General features: G+C 40.0%; 1 protein-coding gene and 1 pseudogene across 1 annotated transcript; both read left to right on the top strand.

The window, feature by feature from the left end:
- The first annotated feature begins 1,439 nt into the window (after nt 1-1,439).
- LOC120981507 (olfactory receptor 49-like) lies at nt 1,440-2,276 on the top strand. Its single transcript, XM_040411043.1, has one exon. It carries the CDS (start codon nt 1,518-1,520, stop codon nt 2,274-2,276), a length of 759 nt encoding a protein of 252 aa, XP_040266977.1. The 5' UTR covers nt 1,440-1,517.
- A 2,866-nt stretch (nt 2,277-5,142) lies between these two features.
- Nucleotides 5,143-6,020, top strand: LOC120981505 (annotated as a pseudogene).
- The last annotated feature ends 14,214 nt before the right edge of the window (nt 6,021-20,234 follow it).

The following is a 20,234-nucleotide window of genomic DNA, read 5'->3' as shown; positions in this document are numbered from 1 at the left end:
GACCTTGAACTTCACTTACTGACCTTGCTGCCTATCCTGACCCGGACTTTCCTGCCAACGCACATCCCCTCAGTGCTTGCACCGTGTACTCTGACCCCCTGGTCAGCTGCCACTGACTCGGGGACTGCTCTGGAGTGGCACCTGGAAACTAACCTAATGGCTCAAGCCTATCCTCACCATCAGAGTCTCTAGTGAAAACCAGGTAGTTGCTTAGTTACGCCCCTGCAGAGTGCAGCCAGTCAGTGGCACAGTGGGTCCAAACCCGCTTGCATAACACTGAGCATGTTAGTCCACCAATGAATGCAGAATTAGGTGGACCACAAGGATAACCAGCAAGGGGTACTTCTAGAGAAGAAAATTCAATGTACATCAAAAACCGAACAATTTTTTGCAAGTATATTTTTCAGTGGACAAATATCCTGATGAGTCAGCATTCGTCAAAGATCCCAAGTTCCCAATATGGTTTGGGAGTTTCTATTTTAAATATAAAATAAAAATATATACCACATAGAAACCCATAGCATGAAGTGTCTACAGATTATAGCAACCATTAAAGTTAATTTATTATATTCCTATGTTTTATCTGAAGTTTGTTCCATGATTTCAACTCTGATGTAATCCTATTGTAAGTTAAAAAGTTTATAAGAATAAACTGATTTGTGGGACAAAAAAAAAAAAAAAGTTCAACTTAACAACCTATACAACAATCCAAGGTAATATACAACTCCAAAATTAAATTGTTTTGATGCACTAAAAAATAAAATAAAAATAAAGAAAGGCCACTTATCTCCCATCCACATTATAGGAGAATAACATCTGGGACCTACTAAGTTTATGAGAGTAAAGCTCGCCAAGTCTTCAAATCAATGAGCAGTAGTGTTTATGCTTGACCACCGATCTATTGACTTCTGTGGGGCTGATGGAGATAGCACTCGGTTTTATCTCTATTCCCTTGATTAGTTAAAGTCACAGTAATACAGTCCTGATAAAAAGTTTAAGACCACTTGAAAAATGGCAAAAAATCATATTTAGCATGGCTGGATCTTAACAAGGTTCCAAGTAGAGCTTCAACATGCAACAAGAAGAAATGGGAGTGAGACAAAACATTTTTTGAGCATTCAATTTAATGAAAACAACAAATAAACTGAAACAGGCTGTTTTTCAGCTGATCAAAAGTTTACATATTTCAGTGGGTTCATATTCTTCTTCTTCCTGTTTTATTCTTTTTTTTAAAAAAAAGAAAGGATATGCATAGTAAAATACTATACTATTTTTGTATTTACCTGTCTTTTGCATTTTTTTACTCTCTCACATATGACAGTTGTTTAAATCTATCCGAAATGCAGCACATCAACCGAACAACTGTGAGCGAATTTTTTCTTTTGGGCTTTTCCTACTACTACTACTCATTTCAGCATTTACTCTTTGGCGTTGTAATTCTGGCCTATATCATTTGTGTTTTTGGAAACGTTACTATTATTCTGCTAGTTAGAACCGAGCCTTCTCTTCAGACTCCAATGTACTTCTTCATCAGTATTTTTGCTGTCTTAGAGATAATGTTTGCCTCTGTTACCATTCCAAAACTGTTAGCTATCATCATTCAGACTAAGAAGACCATCTCTTTTTTTGGTTGCTTTGTCCAGATGTATGCCTTCAATGCTCTTGGGGAGACAGAGTGTTTCCTTCTAGCTTTAATGGTCTTTGACCGATATCTAGCCATTAATAATCCATTACGGTACTCAACCATAATGAATAGTCCAGTTTGTCATAGATTGGCTGTCCTGCCGTGGTTTCTTGGTTTTCTTGTCTCCTTTTTTCCAAGTATTTTTACTTTTCTGTTGGACTTCTGTGGACCAAATGAGGTTGACCATTTCTTCTGTGACCTGGCACCATTGCAGAATTTAGCTTGTTCAGACCCATTTATTAGTAACATGATGACTACTATGGCAGCTATTTTAGCTACAGTCTTGCCCTTTTTTACCATCATGGGGCTTTATATTCATATCATATATTCTGTGTTGAAAATCGAAAGCATTGAGGGTAAATCAAAAGCCTTTTCAACTTGCTCGTCCCATCTCATTGTAGCTTCTCTGTTTTATGGTTCGGCTATTATTGTGTACGTCAGACCTAAAGGCAGTCACTATGACAAGTTCCTTGCCCTCATGTACACTGTTATAATACCAGTCCTGAACCCATTTATTTATACTTTCAGAAATAGAGAGGTGAAGAATACCTTAAGAAAAACTATTAGACAATTTATCAAGATTCTCAGTTGACACAACATGCACTTTATGTGAAGAAGTCCGTCCAACCTACCTACCAAGTGGATGGATATAACTGTGCTTCCAGTGTAAATGCATTAAGACCAAGTTCTTCTGTTGCCATTGAGTCTTCTATTGTAAAAAATAGGAATCATTTGGCTTCTGTTTTTGGAAAGAATAGAAAAATGTAGAAGGCAATGTTTTTCTGCCCCCTTATAAATCAGGACTCTTCTATTAGAATTTACAGAACTTTAGACTAATCTTGATTTCACAAATTTTATATTCTGACTGTCTCAGCACCATAAAAGAAAAAAGAAAAAGAAAACAAGAGAGAAAGATGGAAGTAAAATTGTATAACTGGAATGAATAGGGCTCAAGTAAGGAGTTATTCTGATTTTTAAAGTTATGGTGTATCTCAAGGATATCCCATCTCTCTTCTCTTCCCCCTACAGAATGCCACAATTCCTTTAAAATTTCTCATCTCCTGCCCCAAGATTCCACTAAACTCAATTTTAGATCCAACCTGTTAATATACTTTTTGGATTAAAGTTCCAGATTTTATGTTGTCTATTTCAAGCAGTCAACCTAGCACACAATAGCAATTTGTATAACATCCCTGACACCTTTGATGAATAATTTGCTTGACTCTGCCAGTACATATATGAGTTAGAAATGGGAATGAAATTCCCATCTAGTTGTTTCTAGTATGGAGGGTAAGAAAGTTTAACCCTGAAGTAACCTAACTGTAATGGGCCTTAAAGAGGTTCTCGAAGACCAGTAAACCCCTTTCAAATGTGCCAGCAGGGTGCGGTTGTAGGGGCATAAAAAACAGTTGCCTGTCAGTAGTGCTCTGGTTCCTGCACTAAGCTCTCTTCTCCTCCACTCCCTATCCCACTGGGCCACAAGTGTGACATACTGTCTACACTCACGTCACTTCTACTGGACAATCGAAGCCGACTGCCATCTGAGGATATTGATTTTTCAATTCTTTTTCCAAGAGCCATGTCATCAATGACCTCAGTAATTCAAAAGGTCTTCTGTCATCCATATTTAACCTGAGTCTATGCCAATATACTATGTTACCACATGCCTGATGGTTGTTTTGTAACCCAAAATAATGTGTCATAATTTGCATAACAACTCACCTCAATCATCATCTGTGTGATGTTTTTTTGATCTTCTTGGTAGTACACATTTGGATGGGAAGTTATTGCCCCACCAAAAACATGCACCCAACACTTCATGAGTGGACATCCTAAAAAACCCTATATACTGTAATATCTTTTGATGTTACATTTATTACAATTCTGGAGTCATGGTCATACAAACTTGTGAGCTGTTCTGTGACCCAATTCAATGGCTGCAGTGCTAAATCATTAGTCACATGGCAAGTGTCATGGCCAAGATAGCCTAACAGACTGGAGACAGGACAGAGAAGTATTTAACTGAATCACATAGCATAGAATAGACTCCCAGCAGGTGGTGAACTTTACGACCATAAAAATCAAGTAAATGTTTGGATCAGGGACCCCTTTTAACCACTAGAGGTTGACATATGCACAGGGGGCCCAGTGGGAGAGCTGGGCCCTTGTCAGCTCTTAGACAGTAGCAGAAGTGCCCAGATTCCTGCACTCATAAGCTGGGACTGGCACTTAGCAAACAGGGGTAAAGAGTAGAAATGTTTTTGGGTGGGGCTGAGGAACCTGGTGATACAACAGGGTCAGAACTTGAAGGGTGACAGGGACCCCAGGAATTGCAAACTTCTCCCCGCTCCCAGCACATCATTCACATGTAGCAGGAATGAGCAATGTGAGTCAAGGGAATTTTATAGCTCTTCAACTGAAAGGACTTTACAAATTACTAGTCAGACCACACATGGAGTATTGTCTGCAACTGTCTTATGACAACAGCTTATCCGCAGGATCGTTGAGGGCCCAACTCCTGGGGCCACTGCCAATAACAAAAATGAGGGCCTGTGTTCCTCAATTGAATTGAGCGGCGGTCATTCTCTATTCAACTCTATGAGGATGCCCAAGATAGCCAGGTGTTTGTACTCAGCTATCTTCGACAGTCAAATAAAAATGAAATGGTAGAGTACAGCCCCCAAGGTCATGACCGGCTATGGCCCTAGCAATAATACCTCACCTTAATTACATTTGTCATTTATTTGATTGTTCTATTATTATAGGTCATAGAGTATAAACATACATAGTACGTTATGCAACATAATGCAAAAATTAAAAGTAAAAATCAAATAATAATAATAATAATATAATAATAATCATTATTATTATAATAATAATAATAATAATAATCTGCTCTAATTTTGCTCCAAATAAATCAATGAATAAAGTATATTACCATTGGCAAGTCTCTGTCTTCTGAGATTTTTACTCTTTGTTCTATATGTTATTCCTTTTGGATAATGTCATCGGAGGGATTGTGCTCTTTATAAAAGCAACATTTATTAGAATGTATTCAGTGCTCCATCTACAATCATAAAAAATCCTTCCTGATGTTGTTTTTCAGCTACTAATAACTTTATCATATGTGAGATTTTTAAAGTAAGCAAGTGTGTGAGCTGTAGACCCTTCATAGCCAAGGTGCCTCAGCACGAAAGACCCCGTAGAAAAGGACTGAAGAGGAAAAAGGCAGACAATAATGATGAGCTATCCTGAGGATGGGTCATCGTTATTAAAATCTCAGAAGCCCCTTTAACTATATATACACACAACACATGAAATAATAATATTTTTCCCAATTTAATCCAAGTATGCAAGATGCTAATAAAACCACAGTAACAGAATTTGTTCTGTTGGGCTTCTCTAACTTTAAGACATTTGAGAACATCCTTTTCTACGCTGCAGTCCTGGCATACGTTGTATGTATATTTGGTAACACTGCTATCATTATATTGGTGAGACTCAATCCTTCTCTTCGTACTCCTATGTACTATTTCATTACTACATTTGCTGTTCTAGAGATAATGTTTGTCTCAGTAACAATTCCAGAACTCTTAGCCCTCCTTATGGAAGCTACCAAGACCATATCCTTACCTGTAGCTTCATCCAGATGTATGCCTTAAATGCTTTGGGTGAGACAGAGTGCTTTCTACTTGCCCTGATGGTTTTAGATCGATACTTGGCTATCAACAAACCCTTACATTACTCCACTCTAAGGACCCAGAAGTTTTGTTCTGTATTAGTTATATTTCTCTGGCTGGCCGGATTCACCATTTCTTCAATACCTACAATTTGTACAATTCTTTTGGACTACTGTGGTCCCAATGAGATCAATCAGTTCTTCTGTGACTTGGCTCCTTTGCAAAATTTGGCCTGTTCCAACCCATTTTTCTGTAACTTGGCCACCCAGTTAGCTGCAATTCTTTCCGTTGTGTTTCCATTTATCACAATCTGAGCTTTATACGCTAACATTATAAGTACGGTATTAAAAATTGACAGCTCTGAAGGCAAACAGAAGGCGTTTTCAACATGTTCCTCCCACCTTATAGTGGCTTGTCTGTTTTATGGCACAGTCATTGCTGTATACATCAGGCCAAAAGGCAGCCAGTATGATAAATTTCTCGCACTCATGTACACCGTTGTTACGCCACCGTTGAACCCATTTATTTATACTTTAAGAAAGAGGGAGGTGAGAAATTCTTTAAGAAAATTAACCAGGCAACTTTTAAAAGAACTTTCACTTTTAGTTCACTTTAGATCGAGTGTGCGGATTACAAATCCGAAGTCAGAATTGTAACACGGCACAAAATGTTGCTATCAATAAGTATGCCTAAATGAATTAAGCACTTGTAAAGCATTGAATACTTTTGAACAGAACGAGTTTTACTCCAACAATCACCTGATCTACATCAAAGTTTGACGTAGTAAACATTGTATGAAAATGTAATGGAATAACAAAATTTCAAAAAGTCTCCTTTTTTAGTTTAAAAGTCTTACTTGAGCAAGGTCCATTACTGTTAAAAGTGCTTCAGGCATCTGCTTCTGCGTTTGTGAACGGTCACATTTTCCCGTTCCAAAAACCAGCAGTAGTCCCCCATCATGTTGGGATTCCAGCGGCCTTGATACCTGTTCTCCATTGTAGAAATATCTTTATGAAACCGCTCTCCATGTTTGTCACTTTTGTGTCCCTAATTGGGGGGGGAAAGTCAAGATAGGAATGTAAGAAATGCACTTTCATTGACATTAGGCAGCCAAGTTGTTCATATGCTGTAAGCATGTTGTCTACTAATTCAGCATAGTTTGCAGCTCGTCTGTTCCCAAGGAAGTTCTGCACTACTAGCACAAATGCATCCCAAGCTGCAAGACGCACTCGCTTTGTCAGATTCTTGCGCTGATCATAAGTAGTGTATTTGCCACATGTGTAGCAGAAATTGTCTGGATCGTTAACACATTTGCGTTTATCCATCTTAAGTTTCAAAACTGATAGCACAGTAACAGAATACTTTATCAAAATCTGTCCAGCTTGCCTTATATACTTACTGCTGACATTAGCCTGAGTGCGTCCGAACAGGTCTGGACATGTCCATTGGAATATCTCCAATATAATGCATTAATATTATAACTGAATAGGCTTTGCATGTACTTTAAAATCTAGACGAGTCAGGCAAATTCCGAGTTCATATTTGGAATCAGCGCGCTCATTTTAGTATAATTCACATGTTTTTCTCTCAGTAGCAAAATCATTGTTGCGCGGTGTAATTTTAGTTTAAAAGTTCCATTCTAAAAATTTGATATATAGAACTGCATCTATCCTGCTTAAAAAGGCTCTCCAGCCTACAATTATTAATGGCTTATCCTCAGAATAGTTCATCAATAACGGATCGGTAGGGGACCACCTGCCCGCCACGACCACCGATCAGCTGCGTGGGCAGCCGCCAACCCTGAAAACTATACCTTGTGCTGAGCTGGTAGCAGATAACTCCATACACTGTAATCAGGGGCGTAGCTATAGGTGGTGCTGAGGTAGCAGTCTCTACTGGGCCCAGGAACCTGAGGGGGCCCAAAGACCCTTGTGCCACATAAGAAGACACTGGTATTATAGAAAGCGCATGCTGGTCAGGTTACACCTCTGGCTGGAGGGAAGGGGTCAGGTCAAGAATTTGGCATGGGGGAAGGGGTGCCGTTTTAATTTTTGCCTCAAGCAGCACAAAGGCTATGTGCTTCCCTGCCCCTGGCCACAAAGTACTGAGGGAAGGGGGGCCCAAGCTGAACTCTTGCTAAACTCTTACACCAGGGCCTATGAGGCTTTAGCTACACCCCTGACTTAAAGAGGACCTTTCATCGGTCCAAACATTGTAAGATAATTATCAGGCTACATACAGCGGCGCCCAGGGATCTCACTGCACTTACTATTATTCCGGGGCGCAGCTCCGTTCGCCCACTGTGTCCTCCAGTATCTTCACTGAATTGGTTCTACTAGGCGTTCCTTCTCCCAGACAAGGCGTTCCTTGTCCAATTGCAGCGCAGAGCTCACAGTCTGGGAGACAAAAAAACTTGGACAGCGCTACAGCCTGGGAGAAGGAACGCCCAGGGTGAAACAGGGCAGACTCTGCTTGCATTCAATTAATAGGAGCTGAATTGCAGAACGATGGTGATGGAAACTGCACAGTGTATGGAGCCTTCTGCCTTCAGTTTATGGTGCAGCAGCTGCCAGAAAATAGCTAAATCAGTGGGGTGCTGAGTGTTGACCTCCACTGATCTTATATTGATGACTTAACCTGAGGATAGGTCAACAACCCCTTTAACCAGAATACTAAATCCACTGACAAGGAAAATGAGTAACATTGACTATGTTGTGATAATGGCATCCTCAAGAGTTGGGATACATTAGACAGCAAGTGAACAGTCAGTTTCTAAATTTGATTTGATAGAAGCAGGAAAAAATGACAAGTCTAAAGATCCAGGGGCGTAACTAGAAGTGACTGGGCCCCACAGCAAATATTTGTAAGGGCCCTCCCAGCGCGCTTCTCACCTCCCTCATCCTGTGTAAACCCCACTCCTTTGGCACAATGTAGCGGTATACTGTCTATTGTGTGGCACTGTGTAGAGGTATACTGCATATTGTGTGGCACAGTGTAGGCTATATGTGTATAACAAACATATTTCATATGAAAACTTACAGTTACTTGGCCCTTGGGATCTCGGACGCCACTTCCACACTTGGCTCGGGGACTCGGTGGAGCTGATGTTGTGCTTTATCCTAATGAGAAAAATTTCATAATAAGGATTTGGAGAAGGGGCAGAGGAATAGCAGAGCAGGGAGAGGTTGGTGCTGCTACTAGGGGGCTCATACCATGGGGGAGAAATAAAGCCCACCATAATGCCCCCCCAGTAGAAATAATTCTCCTTATAATGTGACAGTGCAAAAATACCCCCTTGTAATGCCCCCAGTTGAGCTAATGTCCCCATAGTGCCCCCATAATGTCCCAGTATAAAATACCCCTAAATAGTGCCCACAGTAAATTCCCCCATAGTGCTCCTCTCCCCCCTTCCTGCAAGGGCCCCCCATAATGTACCAGTATAAAATGCCCCATATATAGTGCCCCAGTAGATGCCCTTCAGTGTCCGGCCTCTGATAGGCTGCCGGCCTAGTGTCCCCCATAATGCCCCCCAATAATGTGCCAGTAAGTGTCCCCATAGATGCCCCCCTATCATGTGCCAGTATCAAGTGCCTCTCTCCTCCCCCCCACATGTCCCAGTATCATAGTGCCATCTCCCCCCCCCCCAATGTGCCAGTATCAAGTGCCTCTCTCCTTCCCACCCCCCATGTGCCAGTATCATAGTGCCAAACCCCCCCATGTGCCAGTATCAAGTACCTCTCTCTTCCCCCATGTCCCAGTATCATAGTGCCAACCCCCCCATGTGCCAGTATATAGTGCCTCTCCCCCCATGTGCCAGTATCATAGTGCCAAACCCACCCATGTGCCAGTATCAAGTGCCAAACCCCCCCGCCACGTGCCAGTATCAAGTGCCTCTCCCCCCCCCCCATGTCCCAGTATCATAGTGCCATCTCACCCCCAAAAAAAGTGCCAGTATTAAGTGCCTCTCCCCCCCCATGTGCCAGTATCATAGTGCCAAACCCACCCATGTGCCAGTTTCAGGTGCCAACCCCCCTCTCCCACGTGCCAGTATCAAGTGCCTCTCTCCTTTCCCCCCATGTCCCAGTATCATAGTGCCATCTCCCCCCCCCAAAAAAAAAAGTGCCAGTATCAAGTGCCTCTCCCCCCCCACCCATGTGCCAGTATCAGGTGCCAACCCCTCTCCCCCCATGTGCCAGTGTCAGGTGCCTCTCCCCCCCCATGTGCCAGTATCAGGTGCCAAAAAAAACACTTATACTTACCTCCATGTCAGCGATGCGACGCAGCCTCTTCCTGTGTCCCGCCCTGTATGTCCATATATGGAGTCAGTGCTTGTATTTCAGAAAAGTTTCTGCTGGGATTCAAACCCACGACCTTCTGTATCAGAGGCAAAGCACCTAACCACACGACCATAAGAGCTGCCTTGCTGCTGACTGAAAAAATATGAGACTTCTACTGTTATAGCAGGCTAAGTGTACATCTATACACATGACTGCTGCCCTAACACACCCAGCACTGCTATATCTCTATATGACAGTTGTCCCAGCACACTCAGCTCTGCTATATCTCTATATATGATAGCTGCCCCAGCACACCCAGCTCTGCTACATCTAATACACATGACAGCTGCACCAGCACACTCAGCTCTACTATATCTCTATATATGACATCTTCCCCAGCACACCCAGCTCTGCTACATCTATATATCTCTAAGTATTGCTATACAGTAGATAGATATATAGAGATATAGTAAAGCTGAGTGTGCTGGGGCAGCTGTCATGTGTATAGATGTAGCAGAGCTGGGTGTGTTTGGGCAGCTGTCACGTGTATAGATGTAGCAGAGCTGGGTTTGCTGGGGCAGCTGTCATATATAGAGATATAGTAGAGCAGAGTGTGCTGGTTTAGCTGTCATGTGTATTAGATGTAGCAGAGCTGGGTGTGCTGGGGCAGCTATCATATAGAGATATAGCAGTGCTGGTTGTGTTGGGGCAGCTGTCATGTGTATAGATGTACACTTAGCCAGCTATAACAGTAGAAGTCTCATATTTTTTCAATCAGTAGCAATGCAGCCCTTATGGCTGTGTGGGTAAATGCTTTGCCTCTGATACATGGTACATGGAGGTTGTGGGTTCGAATCCCAGACACATCAGGAAACTTCATGAGACAGTAAGATTAGATCACATTAGCTGTGAAAAGGCCCTGAACATTAAGAATCGATCATATTTAATTAACTTGAAAATAAACTGTCACACACGCTGCCGGGGCGCCGGGCCCCGAAGCAGCCGCTTCCCCTGCTTCCCCGGTAGTTACGCCACTGTAAGGATCCCATCCCACAGAAGAGATACTGTAGCATAAATTGCTGAAAGTGAAAAAGTCACTGCTGAGTTTTATATAGAAGTTTCAGAAGACTGAGCATAGGTAGAACGTTGTATGGTGTAGACCAGGCACTGTGCCCTTTTAGACCCCTGTCCAATGCCAAAAGAACTTATTTGAATCAGACCTCAACTTGGTAGAAATGGAAGAAAGTAGTCTGGTCTGATGTATCAAGTACTAACAATGAGCATGTGGGAATCGGGCCTGAGCTACGTGTAGGTCGCAATGGTCTGATGCATCACAACTGTTTTACATCATGTTGATGTCCAGATGTATGTGTATCACTTAGACAAAGAAGATGGCACCAGTATGCACTATGGGAAGGAGTGAAGCCAGTGGAGGCAGCATGATGATCTGGAGAATGTTCTGCTGGGAAACCATGAGTCCTAGCACTCATCTCCATGCTACTTGGTCACATACAGTGCTGACAACATTGTTATAGGTTAGGTATATATCTTCAAAGCATCCTCTTTCAGCAGGATAGTGCACCCAGGCTTATTATACAGTAGTTCAGCACATCCATCAAATGGAATTCAGCAAAAAGATTGTTGTGACAGCAGCGTATGATTAGGATGACTGGACATACTTGTATTACATCAAGCTCGAAGTTTAATTTCCTCTTATTGTCAAAAACATATTTGTCTTTTGCACAGATTTATAGAGTACTCAAGAAGAATGAATGGGTCAAAGGAGAATTGTGTAGCGGAGACTTGCAGGAAAGATATAAAAAACAAACAATGCAACAGCATCTCCATACTGTACAAAAAATACATGATCACAACGTACTGTTTTTTTCGACGCACTTTTTGCCCCCCAAAGTGGGGGGAAGATATCAATGTGTCTTATGGGGCGAATACCATTCCATTATGAAAACTCATGCATGTAAACTCATGCTGTGTGACGTTGGATCACAGTACAGCACGCGGCAGGAAGAACAGCACTGGATGACAGGATGGTGGTGACGTCCGGCGAGCAGAAGAGGAAAGTTGATTTTTTTTCTCTTTTAATCTGATCTGAGCATGGGGGTCATTCACATGGAGGCCTGATTGGGGTACTTATTGAGGTCTGATTGGGGGTCATTCACATGGACGTCTGATCTGAGGTCCGATTTGGGGACTTACTAATATGGAGGAATGATCTGAGGTCTGATTGGGGGACGTATTAACATTGGGGGTGTGTTCTGAGGTCTGATTAACTTTGGGTCTCTGATTGGCGCTCTGAGCTTAGGTTTGATTAAAAAAAATATATATTATTTTTCTCCTCTAAAACCTAGGTGTGTCTTATATGAAAAAATATATGGTATATAAACTAACGCTATACTCACTATGTAAGTAAGATTGAGGTTCTTAGCAAACACATTTTGATCAAAATTATTTGTGCCCGTCCACTACGGCAAGGTGACCTCTTTTGGACAAGAACCTTTGCTAAATGCTACCTCTTACAGTACCAAACGGCCTCCAATTAATTTAGGGAGGACACGCTTCACCTATATACTAAGCCAATTCTATATTTTCTGGTGTAAGCAAACCTCCCTTACATTCAGGGAGAGCAGGACTCTGCTTTATACCGCACAAATTTAAAATCAGCCTGTAGGAAAGATTAGTTAGTAGGAGTGCAGGACAAAATGGAGACATGCACACCTCCAAGTGCACACTGCAGATAAAAAAAAAACAAAGGTTAGTCAACACGTCGCCATGGCTGAAAATGCAAAGTAAAAATGTACCACTACGGAGCAGAGGAAGGCTGATGTGTCTGGGATGCAAGAGCAGATGAGCGGAGGTGAGCAGAGTGGAACCACAAGCCTCCAATATAACAGGCAGGCTGCATTAGATGCTAATCTGCAAAGAGATTTCTCTCTAGAAGCATTGCTTTTTAGGACAAAATACCTCCACAATATGGTGCCATATTGAAGCCTCATATAATTCCACATGGAGTACCTTGTCATTATGAAAGTAGTAGTAGTAGAAACTTGAATATTTACTATACAAAGTCCACTCCAGAGTGGCTTATGATATCAAATCATGTTTATCCTAGTAAAGTGCCAAAAACTGGAAGGGTTACAGTATATATGTGTCACTAACATGACAACAATAGTGCAAAATATGAGCGCTATACTTCATTATTTTCACCTTCCTATAAAAACTCAGAATTAAAAAAAAATAAAGCTTCATATTTTCCAATGCAGTTGCGTGTAGCCATGGTAAAATTGATGCCCTATGTAGAAAGCCAGTGTCCCATCTCACCAGGTGCCCAAATCATGCAAAATGGAAACTTCCCTGAAAAAATTAAACCAGAGGGAAAAAAAGGCAAAAAAAAATCCTACATAAATAGATGGAACCTTGCTCTGAGCTTTAATGGTTACATTAAAGGGGTTGTTCCACAAAAATATTCAACAGTTTTCAAACCAGCACCTGGATCTGAATCCTTTTTTAATTGCATGAAATTAAAACTTTAGCATACTGAGTTACTCAATATAGCGCCACCTATAGTTTTTTTCTTTCTTATATCTTAGTCCTACTCACTGAGATGGCCGCACATGCTCAGTTTCATCCTTCCATTACTTCCTGAGCTGTGATAGGGAGAGCATGGACACACCCTCTATATGTAGCAGAAAAGACACTCCCCTTAAGCTGTCAGCTTGATATAAATCTAGCAGAGCAATGAATGAGAAGATCTCTGGACCCATGTGAGGTACAGGGCTGGTTCTAGCTTTGTTAGAAAAACCCCGTCATATACTATATGATGTCTGATGTTAATGTTTTACATTAGTCATGGGATAACTCCTTTAAGAGACAAGTAATGGTCTTTGCACACATGTGGTATCATTCTTTTCGGGAGAATAGAAGATTATGTACTAAACTTCTTTAAAAGTGTAAAAAATAACAAAAGTTTCAATCTTTCCTTATAAACTGGCAAGAAAAAAACAAGATACCTGTAATTTTGATTCGACTGTATAAAAAAGATCAATATGGCAAAAAAATGAAATTAGAAAAAAATATATTTGTCTTAAAAATTCTTTATTTCAAAACCCATTAAAGAGGATTTTCAGGAGTTCAATATTGATGTCTATAGTGCCATTGGTCAAGGGTACTTTGGACTAAGGATGTTTACGAATATTAACCCTTATTGCTGCTATGCAAAGCCATCGACTCACTACTTTATTGCACTTTAAAGGGAATTTACACTGTGATTTATTATGTTGTGTACACTTATAACTGTTTTATATTGTTAATTGCATTCTATATGTTTATTGTAATATATCCTATTCATTTGCACTGTTATTGTACTATATCTGCACTGCACTGTGGAATGGCTTAATGCACAGCCAGCTAATACCTATAGAATTTATGACTTTCCACCTATGCAAAGTTTTGGAGAGGAAACAAACAGATTCACCTTTTGACTGGTTTATCTATGCTGTGCCTGAAGACTTATGTCTAGAAAAACTGTCAGTCATTCCCATAGACTTGGATTGTAACACTATACAGGTATACACTCACCTAAAGAATTATTAGGAACACCATACTAATATGGTGTTGGACCCCCTTTTGCCTTCAGAACTGCCTTAATTCTACGTGGCATTGATTCAACAAGGTGCTGATAGCATTCTTTAGAAATGTTGGCCCATATTGATAGGATAGCATCTTGCAGTTGATGGAGATTTGAGGGATGCACATCCAGGGCACGAAGCTCCCATTCCACCACATCCCAAAGATGCTCTATTGGGTTGAGATCTGGTGACTATGGGGGCCATTTTAGTACAGTGAACTTATTGTCATGTTCAAGAAACCAATTTGAAATGATTCGAGCTTTGTGACATGGTGCATTATCCTGCTGGAAGTAGCCATCAGAGGATGGATACATGTTCTCATTCTGTTTATGCCAAATTCGGACTCTACCATTTGAATGTCTCAACAGAAATCGAGACTCATCAGACCAGGCAACATTTCTCCAGTCTTCAACAGTCCAATTTTGGTGAGCTCGTGCAAATTGTAGCCTCTTTTTCCTATTTGTAGTGGAGATGAGTGGTACCCGGTGGGGTCTTCTGCTGTTGTAGCCCATCCGCCTCAAGATTGTGCGTGTTGTGGCTCCACAAATGCTTTGCTGCATACCTCGGTTGTAACGAGTGGTTATTTCAGTCAACGTTGCTCTTCTATCAGCTTGAATCAGTCGGCCCATTCTCCTCTGACCTCTAGCATCCACAAGGCATTTTTGCCCACAGGACTGCCGCATACTGGATGTTTTTCCCTTTTCACACCATTCTTTGTAAACCCTAGAAATGGTTGTGCGTGAAAATCCTAGTAACTGAGCAGATTGTGAAATACTCAGACCAGCCCGTCTGGCACCAACAACCATGCCACGCTCAAAATTGCTTAAATCACATTTCTTTCCCATTCTGACATTCAGTTTGGAGTTCAGGAGATTGTCTTGACCAGAACTACATCCCTAAATGCATTGAAGTAACTGCCATGTGATTGGTTGACTAGATAATTGCATTAATGAGAAATAGAACAGGTGTTCCTAATAATTCTTTAGGTGAGTGTATGACAGACTAAATTTGTAACATTGTTTCTGTTTTGGCTGTACTTCTCCACTCCACCCCTGATACTAGAAGGTTCTAGTTTAGCTAGAAACTGTATATAAGGAGAGTAGTCAGAGCCACTAATGGTCTGCAGATTGGGACCAGCATTTAGTAGGAAAGCCTCTGTCAGACTGCATGAGTAATTAGAAGAAGATGCTGAAATGGGGATACTCTACCACAGACCCTGGATCACCAGTCTTTGACCAGGGAGTCAGCCAGATGACTTTGTCACAGACTCTGATACACTAGCGCTTTGGCCACAGTACCAGCCTTCTAAGAGGGAGAGGGACAGTTAGTTTGGGCAAGGGGGTTCTGTCTGTCTCTCCATGAGCTCCCCATGCTGCAGTGATATGGGGCTGATGGTTTTCATGGTAGCCCCAGAGCTTGCAAAGGCCTTGGGGCCGGCAAGCTATGGAGGGCTATGAGACCCTAGGTGAACTGTCTATTTAATGCGGTACAAAACAGCAAATATTGTAATGTATTGAAACAGGGAGCAAATGGTCAAAAGTTAACGTTTCATAGTGGGAATTTTTTTTATTTATAAAAAAATAATAATTTCGAAGAAAAAAAAAAAAAAACTTTCCCCTCATCAAACCATTAACAATAATAATTAAAAAAAATGGTATTCCTATGTGCATAACAATCAACTCAACCCATTCGGGTGAACGCCTTAAAAATAAATAAACTGCCAAAACAACCATTTTTTATTCACCTTGCCTCACAAAAAGTGTAATATCGAGCAATCAAAAAGTACAATGTACCTCAAAATGATACCAATGAAATCGTCAACTCATACTGGAAAAAATGAGCCTGGGCATAAGGCAATCAATGTTTTTTTTTTTTTTAAAAAGGTTTTTATTGTATAAAACCGAACAAATATAAAAAATAGACATTAGGTATTGCAGCGTATGTAACGTCCTTCACCATAAAAAATATTACTTGAAATATACTGTTAGATGAATTCCATAAACAACAAAACATACAAACTGTGCTAGAACAGCCATTTTTTGGTCACCTTGCCTCACAAAAAGCATAATAAGGAGCAATCAAAAAGTACCCAGAAATGATACCATACCACCTCATCCCACAAAAAATTAGCCTCCCCTCAAGACTATCCCCAGAAAAATAAAAAATATATGGCTTTTGCAAAATGGCGACACAAAAGTATTTTTTCTCTTTTCAAAAATTATTTTATTGTGTAAAACCTAATAAAAAACAAAAATAGGCATATCAGTTATTGCTGCATCTGTAACGACCAGCTGTATAAAAAAAAAAAAAATATGATCTACCCCATCAGGTGAACACTGTAAAAACTAAATAAATATGGTGGTGCCAGAACAGCCATTTTTTGTCATTTCTCATAAAAACCATTATATCGAGCAATCAAAAAGTAACCGCATCCTTCAAAAAAATGAGCCCCCACACAAGACCATCACCAGAAAAATACTAATAAATAGTAGCAAAGTTGGTATCTGTGCAATTGTATAGGCTATAAAAATAAAAATAACATTACAAAAAAAATAACGAAATCCAAAAAGCCATGACAGAATTGCTGCGTTTAGTTTATCGGGTGGTGGTTCATCTGCCTAAGTTATGTAGAGGCAGCAACCTCTATATAATTTAGGCGGACTTTACACTTGACTAAAACTACTCCCGCTCCTTTGCTGGTGTCGATTTGGACCATTTTCCATGCGTAAAACAGGCACCCTTTTCCCTGCCCACGCCATAATCCCTTTTTTAGACCTGGCATTAGCTGTTGAAAAGGGGAAAAAGTCGAAGACTGCAGAGCAAATAACCTTTGCGTCTCAATCTGTGATAGATATACGCCAAAAAGTGGCATATATCTGTTTGTAAGTGACTCCCATAGTTCTCATAATATGGCTGCACTGGTACCCCAGAAGCTGTTCGAAAGCACCATGGTGCCTATAAACCAATCCATCAATCTCTGCGCTGCAAAATCTGAATGGTGATCTTTCCTTTTTGAACCCTGCAGCATACCCAAACAGTTTATGTCCACATTTATGACATTTCAGCACCCAGTAGAACCTATCTAACAATTTAAAGGTCACGGTGTGTCTTAGTTGGCTAGAGCCTGAAATGTCTTGCCTGTCAAAAACGTGCAATTTTTATTTTGCATACAGTAGTTTACTAAACACCTGTAGGTTCATTAATTAATACCTTGAAATACCTTGAGGGGTATAGTTTCTAAAATGGGGTCACTTTTTGGGTTTTTCCATTGTAGGGGTACCTCAGGGTGTCTTTAAAAGTGACATGGTGCCTGAAATTTTTTTTAGTGCAATTTGCCCTCCATAAACCATATGGCTCTCCTTCCTTTCTGAGCCCCGCAGTGTGCCTATACAGCAGCCTTTCACAACACTTGGGGTGTATATGTAAACTACGGACTTATGGTAATCAATATTGAGGTTTGTTTTGTTGTTAACCCTTGCTGTGTTACAGGAAAAAAAACATTAAAACTGAAAATCTGCAAAAAAAGTGAAAGTTTGAAATATCACCTGCATTTTTCTTTAATTCTTGTTGAACACCTAAAGGGTTAAAAAAAAGTTTCTAAAAACAGTTTTGAATACGTTGCGTGGTATAGTTTCCAAAATGTGAGAACTTTTTGGGGTTTTCCATTGTAGGGTTACCTCAGGATGTCTTTAAAAAGGACATAGTGCGTGAAAATTATTTCTGTGAAATCTGCCCTCAAAAAACTATATGGTGCTCCTTCCATTCTGAGCCCTGCTATGTTCCAATAAAGCAGTTTATGACTATTTTATATGTGGGGTGTTTCTGTAAACTGCAGAATCAGGGTAATAAATATTGAAGTTTATTTGGCTTTTAATCCTTGAAGTGTTACTGGAAAAATGAATTAAAGCAGATTATCTGCAAAAAAAGGGAAATTTTGAAATTTCCCTTTCATTTCCCTTTCATTCCTGTGGAACACCTAAAGACTTAACAAGGTTTGTAAAATAAGGCTTGAATATAATAATGTTAGACACGTCATTTATGGGTGTTTTCTGTAAAGTAAGCCCCATTAAATGAATTCATAACTGAATTGGTCCTTTAAAAAAAAAAAAAAGGGTTTGGGAAATTTTCTTGAAAATTTAAAAATTTGCTTCTAAAATTCCAAGTCTTCTAACGTCCATAAAAAAAATATATATATATATATATATATATATATATACAGTACAGACCAAAAGTTTGGACACACCTTCTAATTCAAAGAGTTTTCTTTATTTTCATGACTATGAAGGCATCAAAACGATGAATTAACACATGTGGAATTATAAACATAACAAACAATTGTGAAACAACTGAAAATATGTCATATTCTAGGTTCTTCAAAGTAGCCACCTTTTGCTTTGATTACTGCTTTGCACACTCTTGGCATTCTCTTGATGAGCTTCAAGAGGTAGTCCCCTGAAATGGTCTTCCAACAGTCTTGAAGGAGTTCCCAGAGATGCTTAGCACTTGTTGGCCCTTTTGCCTTCACTCTGCGGTCCAGCTCACCCCAAACCATCTCGATTGGGTTCATGTCCGGTGACTGTGGAGGCCAGGTCATCTGGCGCAGCACCCCATCACTCTCCTTCATGGTCAAATAGCCCTTACTTTCAAAGTTTTCCTAATTTTTCGGCTGACTGACTGACCTTCATTTCTTAAAGTAATGATGGCCACTCGTTTTTCTTTACTTAGCTGCTTTTTTCTTGTCATAATACAAATTCTAACAGTCTATTCAGTAGGACTATCAGCTGTGTATCCACCTGACTTCTCCTCAACGCCACTGATGGTCCCAACCCCATTTATAAGGCAAGAAATCCCACTTATTAAACCTGACAGGGCACACCTGTGAAGTTAAAACCATTTCAGGGGACTACCTCTTGAAGCTCATCAAGAGAATGCCAAGAGTGTGCAAAGCAGTAATCAAAGCAAAAGGTGGCTACTTTGAAGAACCTAGAATATGACATATTTTCAGTTGTTTGTTAGGTATATAATTCCACATGTGTTAATTCATAGTTTTGATGCCTTCATAGTCATGAAAATAAAGAAAACTCTTTGAATGAGAAGGTGTGTCAAAACTTTTGGTCTGTACTGTATATATATTTATATATCCTTTTGATATAAATATATATAGATATAGCAGTTATAATAGACTTTAGACTTGTATTTGTGTAATAAATTCCTTTATTGTTATAAAACACATAGTCTTTTGTAGTGGCCGTAACATAGCGCACGTAGTTCAGGAAAGAGGTATAGCAACCAGGTAGTTTGTATTTACAATATAAATAGGCGGAGTCATCAATAGACGATTCACGCCTATTTATGAATATTAATTATTGATATTAACCCCAAATATTTATTAATAATGAATATTTCCTTTAACAGGCGTGTATTAGTTTTATTATTTGATCTTTATCCATTGTAGACTGATTTATTAAATATAATGATTTCCAATTTCATACAATTGTATATTATGGTAAAAGCAGATCAATTTAGAACCCGTTACACAAAATAATCCCATGTGATTCCTTTCAGCAGACAGGTTTTCTCTTGTGTTACAATCAATAGATGCAAAAAGGATATAAATAGGCTGCATTCATACAACCAAGACAGCAGACTAAAGACGCGCAGGTATATTTGTTGTATGATGCCAACTGCCATATATTGCCTTTTTGGATGAAGACTGTCCTAAATAATCACTTGATGCTATGCAGTTCATCAGCCTATGACTGTATTAAATAACCAACATCGAAGGCCATTCTGTATGGATTCTTGTTCTTCCTTTCTGTTGTGATTTTTATTTTTATTATTTTTTCCAGTTCTAGAGCACAGTATATAATGTAAGTATAGGGTACAACTAAATTTAGCTGGTAGGTCTGAGGAATAAAATGCTTGGGAATGTTAAAGGAACTTTTGAGGC

Source organism: Bufo bufo, chromosome 11 (assembly GCF_905171765.1).
Source record: "Bufo bufo chromosome 11, aBufBuf1.1, whole genome shotgun sequence".
Lineage (NCBI taxonomy): Eukaryota > Metazoa > Chordata > Amphibia > Anura > Bufonidae > Bufo > Bufo bufo.
Note: the sequence above shows the minus strand (reverse complement) of the source record. Positions and strands in the feature narration are given on the sequence as shown.